This window comes from Takifugu flavidus, chromosome 8 (assembly GCF_003711565.1).
Source record: "Takifugu flavidus isolate HTHZ2018 chromosome 8, ASM371156v2, whole genome shotgun sequence".
In the NCBI taxonomy this organism is placed as follows: Eukaryota; Metazoa; Chordata; class Actinopteri; order Tetraodontiformes; family Tetraodontidae; genus Takifugu; species Takifugu flavidus.
This window is the reverse complement of record NC_079527.1, coordinates 10,678,718-10,686,854: the sequence shown is the minus strand read 5'-3', so window position 1 is coordinate 10,686,854 and position 8,137 is coordinate 10,678,718. Positions and strand designations below refer to the sequence as shown.

At 46.4% G+C, this 8,137-nt stretch overlaps 1 protein-coding gene across 6 annotated transcripts in view; it reads right to left on the bottom strand.

The window, feature by feature from the left end:
* The window catches only part of zbtb46 (zinc finger and BTB domain containing 46), a 52,841-nt gene that overhangs the window by 31,500 nt on the left and 13,204 nt on the right, over nt 1-8,137 (bottom strand). For all 6 annotated transcript variants that reach the window (XM_057041298.1, XM_057041299.1, XM_057041294.1 and 3 more), the window contains exons 2-3: nt 3,940-4,160; nt 2,480-3,413 (exon numbers count right to left, since the gene is read on the bottom strand). In XM_057041298.1, coding sequence (XP_056897278.1) covers nt 2,480-3,413; nt 3,940-4,125 — 1,120 coding nt within the window. In that variant the 5' untranslated portion in view covers nt 4,126-4,160. The remainder of the gene's footprint in view (nt 1-2,479; nt 3,414-3,939; nt 4,161-8,137) is intronic.

The window sequence follows — 8,137 nt, the reverse complement described above, 5'->3', positions numbered from 1 at the left end:
ATTCTGGGTCCAACAGCTCCAATATGTAAGATAATAGTAAAGCAGGACCGCAAAATGTGTGTGTGTCGGTGTGTGTGTGAGGCAGAGGGGACACTCCTTATTAATAAAGAATGACGCAATTAAGCAAATCTCAGACTGAAGGTGCCCTTTTCCCCCTTTATAACTGCTGTCTTCCAGAAATCACAGAGCAATTGTAAAAAAAAAAAAAAAAAAAAAGTTAACATGTTTCTTCCCCCGTCTACAATTTATTTCAGATATAATCTTTGGTCGCTCAAACACGAATGACACCCTTCCTACCGTCGGAGCTCGCCGTTTTGGCGTTAACCCCGCCCATGTGTTCCCCGCCATCAGAATAGCCGCTGCAAAAATTTGGATTTGGCAGAAAGTCACTAATAATCAGGAATTGGTAAAGAAATCAAATGATGGCTTAAGTTCCACGTGACAACTCTCCACCTGCTCTGTAGATCGGGCGGTGTTGTAACAAGAGACTATAAATAGAACTGTACGCCACTTTTTAATACCTTAACACTTCCATATGCCTGTAAATCTCATTCAACTGTAGGTGACAAAATCCGGATTTAAAGAGACTTAAGACGTAAGCGTTCGATAATCCAATAAAAGTTCCTGTGTATTTTTGACCCTGGCTGGGTGCGTTCCTTTCTTTGAAACAAACAAATCAAAAGCACAAGATGATCCGAGCTAGGAGGCCACGCCCACAACGCAAACCGGGCCCCCCCCCACCCCCCACCCCCACCCCCCACCCCCACCCCAGCTGATTGAACCTGTTCAGCGATGCTCCAAGTAGGACACAGGAGCCACCTCCTGATGAGCTTTAATGACTTTGGGCCTGCCCCCCCTCCCCCCAGTCCCCATTTTTATCTGTAACTTTCCTCCATTGTGAGTCCGGGTTTGAAGCCGGGTGACGGCGTTCCTACAGTTCTTCCAACCTTTAGGCGAGAGAATTCCTCTCTTGATCATGTCAGCCTCACCACAACCTTTACCACAGCCCAGAATTGGATTTCGCAGTTTAGGAGTATGTGCGGACGACCAAATGTGTGGAACTCTGAGCCTTGAAGACAAAATGTACTCAGGCGCCGTAATAAGTGCCGACTTAAGGTCACTAAATCTGGAAGTTATGACGCTGGGAACCGAGAAGAAAAATCCTCATAAGCCCGTGCGGATGTTCCGTCTCACTATTTCTTCATTCCTACATGTTACCCCACGTCTCCCATCTCTCTTTTCCCTCGTCTTGCCCTTTCCAGAAGGTCCTTCCCTAAACCCCAGAGAGAGTGGGAGGAGCCAGGGATGGCGAGGATGTGCTGGTAATCCGCGCAGTGACCCAGGTCAATTCAATTATCCTGTTTTCTTTCGCTGCACGACGCGTGTGCCCATTTCACAGCCAACTCCCTTAATGCGCCCAGGATTAGCTTCTCTTACTTTTAATGATCTACCTATCGACGCCTTGGGCCCGCCACACACAGGCACACAAACACACATCTTTTTTTTTTTTTTTAATCTGTTAGTTTTAGAAAAGGAATTCACTAAGTAGTTCCCGCAATGCTGGGGATCAAAAGCCACCAGATGAAAATATGGATACGCCGGAGTTTTGCTTGGACTATATTTTCGTTTGCTTGTTCAAACTGTGTGTTGCATAAACCGAGGTGAGAAGGGATTATATTATCCGTGTGTATTTACGCAGGCTTCACCTCACGCCTCCAAGATTTGAGATAATCATCTTAGGCCCAACACGTTAATGTAGAAGCTCCTTAATCTCAACCCGGAGGAGGAAAAGAGGTCATTTTAAACTGGTTAACAGTGCAGAGGCTCTAAAACATCTTTTTTTAGTGTGTGTGTGTGTGTGGGGGGGGGGGGGGGGGGGCGGTTTGAAAGCTCACACACGACTGATGCCATGCCGGTTAAACAAGCAAGAGAGGTGGAATAAAATTCCAGCTTTAAAACATTAAAACACCAATTAAGTGACCTAGTCTGATTATCTCAGCAGTCACTAATTAGGCCTCCATGACTGAAAACTAGCTAAACGCGTGACGACGTATAGAATTACCACAGCTCGCGGAAGCTCTAAAACCTCATTGAATCAGCACAGTCAGATGAAATTGTGTCTGCAAGAATGACAAGAACATGCCCAAAGCCATAGAGCATGAAAGGTAAAGGCCATCCATATAAGTCTATAAATCTTGAAATTAATTTCTGTGATATAAAAAAGCTTATTTTACACGTAGAACAGAATATGTACATACATTTATTTAAATGTATTAACACCATGTTATCAAGACCATTATATATTAGTATATCACTTTTGTGAGTAAATTAATTGTATCCACATGTAAGAAAATAAAAGTGAAAAATTTAACTTTAGCAACAAGTTTCCAAGAAGAAATCCTAGTGAAGTCAGAATTTTTACTTCTTTTGGTGGGGATAAAGTCTTTTCAAAGCAAATGTGTCGGTGTGTCAGCCTTACCTGGGATTTCCTGTCCATTGTAGCTCCACCCAGCCACTGCCAGCATGGAGGGTAGAGGAGATCCAGGCCTACTGTCCTTTTCTCGCTCCCTGTCCCGCTCTCTGTCCCAGTTCCTCTCAGCCTGCTGGGTAATATGTCTGACCGTATCCTTGTTCTTGCGGTTTTTCCTCCGCCCCGACCCTGACATGGGTTGCCATGGCCCCTCTGTACCTCCTCCTCCAGGCCCTCCAGCTCCTTGCTCCCCCTGATTCTGAGATATCCCCCTCGGAGTGTCCCGGGGGTGGGAAGAAGATGCGGGGGACACCTGCTCTTCTTTGACAGTAACAGGCCTGTAGTCGTGTGGCCAGGCAGGCTGGGAATCGTGGCAGGCTTCCTCTTGGCTCTCGTGGCTCTTTGGGGGTTCTTGGTCCTCCTTGCCGTACGTGCTGCCTCCCTCGTGGCAGCTGGCAATGGCCGAGTCCCCGGAGGAGTTGGCAGGACTGGTGCGGCGCACCAACCAAGGGGAGGTGCTGCGACCAGACATGATGGAGGCCAGGGCTTCAGAAGCCATGCCCACTATGCCTCCTCCTCCTCCTCCTAATCCAGCTCCCACAACACCTCCTCCTCCTCCTGGTATACCCACTCCACCCGCACCTCCCGCGCCCCCGCCAATGCCAGCGGCAGCAACAGCCCCCATCTCAAAGTCGGCCAGCTCATCGGCCATCTCGGAGCGGATGCTGATGTCCAGCGCCGCCTTGATGAAGCTGTGGCAGGCCTGGACGATGTCGGTCATTTGCAGGTAACTGGCAGCTGACATGACCTCGATCACATTCTTACTGGTGAGAGCCAGATGTGCAGAGTACATGAAGTCCAGGATGGCTTTGAAGCCTGTCGCCGTGACAATGTCCAGGTGAGTGACGGTGGTCTGGTGGTGAGGCTCTGCACCTTTTTTGACCTGCAGAGAGGCAGAGTTCATGTATTAATTCATTTATATGGTTCTCGTGCATTCAGCCTCCTGCTGCAGCTAAAGAGAAAACCTTCCTTTCACTAGCTTTGTCACATTTTAGCCTCCTGGCAACAATGTCGCCGGTGTATGAGATAAGTGCCCATGCCCCAGAAAAGACCACGCATTGTCCAGCCCCTTCACAGCTCCACTCCCTTCATCCCCTCATTCTGTTATTAGTGTTTAGGCTGCTGCAGCAACAAAGCCCATCTGACCTTGTACCAGACTAGGATATTACCTGGTTAGCTAGCACTATTTCCATGGCAACTTGCACCCTTTGTTGTTACAAACCATGTAATAGATTGCTGTTTTGAATCTGCTCTGCCTGGATGAAAAGCGTAAGTTAATTAGAAATGTTTTAGATTAGAAGAGTGTTTAGAGCGATTAGCACTAGCCTGTGCTAACAGGTAAACACGTAAATAAATGCTGAACCGAGCGACCCAACGGACCAATTCTCCCAAGCGGTGGAGTCCCTCACCTGGCAGTAAAGAGTTTTGAAGTAGCGTGAGGAGCCCAGGAGGATGTTCTTATGGGCCTTGAAGATCTTTCCATCCACAATGACACAGGCGTCGCAGAGGATACCATGCTGCCTCTGCTCGTTGAGCTCTCTGAGGAGCTGACGGTAGTGAGAGGAGATCTCCATGTCCTCCTTTCTGTTGTTCATCTGTGTTGCTGAACGAAAGCCTCTCCTCCAAACATCTGCAAACGAAAACAAAACCAAAAAGTCCAAGAGGAAGGTCAAGATATGTCACAAATGGGTGTAATTGCAGGTTGCACGGATGTAATCTCTGCGGCAACACACAAACCTACTATTTCCTTCTTATAGTCCACCTATACGGTGCTGGGCTATTGTGTTGATTGCCTCCTTTGCCGAGAATACATTTTCATGCAAGATGAGGGAAACTAAAGCCCACCGAACCACTCCTTAAAGACGAGCCAAGGTAAGGACATCTCGGTAATGATTGTGACATTAAAACAATGAGATCAATGGAAACCACATCGCAACCACCGTAGTTTGATGTCTAAAAACAGACTGCCGACAAATACTCCAAGATCTCTGAGCTTCAACTATGTCTGACAGAGAGAGAGAGAGAGAGCTCATTATAAATGTCAGTTTAAAAAGTGTGGAGTTGAGGAGAAAAACATCTCATTTAGCAGAGACCACTTTATCAATAAACAGCCACGGTTTGTCTCCGTCATTCAACGGGGAACGTTCCATCCACTGTCTAGTTGAGAAGAAAAGTCGCACCTGACCCTCACCTCAGCGCTTCTGATCTTGCTCAGTTCCATCTGGGTTGTGAACACAAAGTTCTTTCTTGTTTCTCCCCCACTGAAACGTGTCAGTGAATGAAAATCCATTTTTACGAGGATTAATTGAAAAGATCCGTGACAGAATCACGCTGTACCGGCAGAAAGGAGCTTCAAAGTTTCTGATTCTCTTCGCTCACGGGGTGGATGGTGGGGGGGGAGACCTTTTTGGTTTTGAGGTTAGAATTATTGATTGGAAAAACTGAGGATGGATAACAGAGTCACACTTTTTAGGTGAATAATTGTGACCTGCAAGCTTCCTGAGGAGCTGCGAGTGAGGAGCAAAGAGAAGCGCATCAGGAAACAAAGAGAGACGGGAGCGCTCAGCGAGGTGGGGGGAAAACAAAGAGAACCTGCGTAAGTAAACACACACAGAGTAACACAACACACATACGCTCAGAAGTGTATTAGCCGCAGCATTCCGGCACTCGATTTTTTGGTGTGGGGCCTAAATCGCGGGGACGCACGGCGTTACCGAACGCAGCGCTGATTTGTTTTGGGAACGCCACGGCTGTCAGATCCCATGAGCTGCTCCGAGAGTTGACAGCCCGGGCCGGCCAAGGTGACAGCAGCGTTTGCTCGGGGGCCGGCACACTTCAGGTCATGTTTAGCAAAGCTCTGCTCAACCTGATGGCTTGTAAGATCACATAAATCCACAACGTCTTCCGCGCCCGTTCGGACACACACACTCCCTGGGAACGGCGGCAGGCGAGCAGATGGAGTGACACTGACAACTATTGAAATCAATTCATGGTTAGTTCTCCAACTTTCACGGTGACTGGTGGTTTCTGGAAATCACAAAAGTAGATGTGGAGGGGGATGATTGAGTGACTGCAGAAAGGAAATGTCACTGAAAAGACAGATTTTTGACAAAACTGTTTTTCTTTGTCCTTCAGCATTTACTGAAAGAAAAAAAACCTTGTTCTCCCCTTTGAATAGTCCTCACCTTGTGATATTAATTTACTTCTGTATTTCCCTGATGGAGGTATTGAGACTATTCACCCCTCACCTCTAGAGACAAACTTCTCTATCACTCTCAGGGCCACTGGCACATCCGTTTGTATAGTCCAATCTATAAGCCTGAGCACCACACACGCCACACAGAAGAAGTCATTTATTTGCTTTGAAATACTTCAGCACTTCTGCTGCTTCTCTTTTTTTCCCCAGCCATTGTAGAGGGTGAAATACAGGGTCGCTCCAGGCAAACACTGGTCAGCCTCATTTCAAACTTGTACTCTATCTATTAACGTTGCAACCAGAGAAAGAGGGCCCCATCAACAGTTGACCGCCACCGCCGAGGCCGGGTCAGGGCCGTGCGGCTCTTCATTTACATCTTTTCTAAAAATCCAGCATGAAAGATAGAAAAAAACAAAAAAAACAAACCTATTACATTTTAAAAATGGATGAAGTTTTCACCAGCTACTAATAAAATAGTAATTGAGAGTGTTTAGTGTACAGCCCACGTTCGGGACGCGCTGTAAAACAGATTACATTCCACTTGGAAACATTTAAAACTGATGTTTCAAAATGTAGAGAAAAAAGTACTTGTGGCCAAGTGTGACGCGGCGACGACATGGAGCCAAACGAGAAGCCTGACATGTTTTGACTTATCTTTCAGGAGCCAAACACGTACAAACAGCCCGAGAACACGCGTGAAAAGATGCATTTATAGTCCAGACTGCGCAGGAAAACGCACAAAAGATGCTCTCGCAAATGAGGCCAGGATTCTTAGTTATCAAGTAAACAAGCTTGACTTTACGTCCCCGTGGTACGAATTCAGACTGTTATGGCACCCAAAGACGTGCGTAACGGTGTCTTGAATTCAGCGAAAATCAGCGGAGGTCAAAGAGTGGGGAGCAGTCTAATCAGATTTACTGCCTCGACAGACAAACCGAGTCAGTAGTTAGGCAGCGAAGAACTTTAATAGAGCACGTTTTGACCTCCTAACTCTTTGCTTGGCTAATTGGCTTGTTTAATTTCAGCATGTCCAATTCCCTCCAGTCAAAGACCCCCTTTTCCAGAAGACTTAATCCCAGTGCTTTTCCCTGCGATGAGCACACACCAAACCCTCTCCAGCTACTTTGTCTTTCCCACCAACAGGACAAAAAAAACAAGAAAATCCATGTTTTTTGACTGCATAAGTACAGCCTTGATTTTTAGAACACATTTTTTTCCAAATATACACTTGAGACAAGATGGGAGTGAGATTAAATTAACCTGTCAGAGAATCAAATGAAAGGAAAGAGACTTTAGTGTCTCATCCAAAGCATTAGCAGCTTCACCAAGGCTACAGAAACTAAAGCTTTCAGGATGTCACGGAGCAGTAAAGGAAGAAAAAAAAGGCTTTTCATTCCTGTATTAAATTGCACTACAAAAAAAAAAAAAATCAAGGAAAAAGTCAGCGAGGGAGAGGCTGACAGTTTGTGGGCATTTATTTGTGGTCCGAGTCGATACTTTTTGTAAAGCACGTCACCAGAGCTCCCCGTCACCCTTCTGAGGGCAAATGAATAATGAGGGCACACCAACACACACAAACACACACACAACACATACACACACACATAACACATACACAAACACATACATTCAAAGACTAAAGCGCGCGTTTCCATGCTTAGCACAGCCGTCACGGCATCACAGCCGGTTTGTCCTGGTCACATCACAGCAAAGTCACTTTAGGCCTCAGCCAGACGAGTAAAGGGATGAGACGTTTGATGGAGGGAGAGAATGGGGCTCTCCTTCCTCTGTTTCTTTTAATCCAGCCTGTCCCTCCGAGCCAATTCTCCGCCTCCTTGGCTGTCCAGGACTGTGGGGGACACGGCGCAAGGTCCTTGTGGATCGAGGGCACTGTGGCAGTGTTTGGTATTTTGCTCAGATATCCCAGTCGATGAAGTCGTCACTTACTGGAGGCACATTATTGCTTCGTTAGAATACACACTTGTTAGCTACAGAGTCTGTGTTTGTGTGTGTGTGTGTGTGTGTGTGTGTGTGTGGACCCAAAGCAGTTTCCTACACTTGCAGTTATATTTATTTTGAATTAAGGGATTCCAGTCGGTCAGGGAAAATTATCATTTGGAGTGTGCTGCCTGCAAAATTGCCACCCTCAGCTAATCACACTGCTTTCAAATTGCGGCCCTCGGCTCAACAAATGTAGCAGTTGGCCTCATTATTTGATGAAATGACTTTGGCCGGACGAGCTTGTCACACTGATTGAACACAGAGTTCAGAGAGCTTGTCGCACAAAATATATAATAAATTCAATACAGAGACACACACCTCAAAATTGTGACAATTCCTGCTTTTAGCTAACAAGCTTACCTTAAAAGGTGTAATAAATATATATGGTTGCAACATTCTGTCAGCAATAG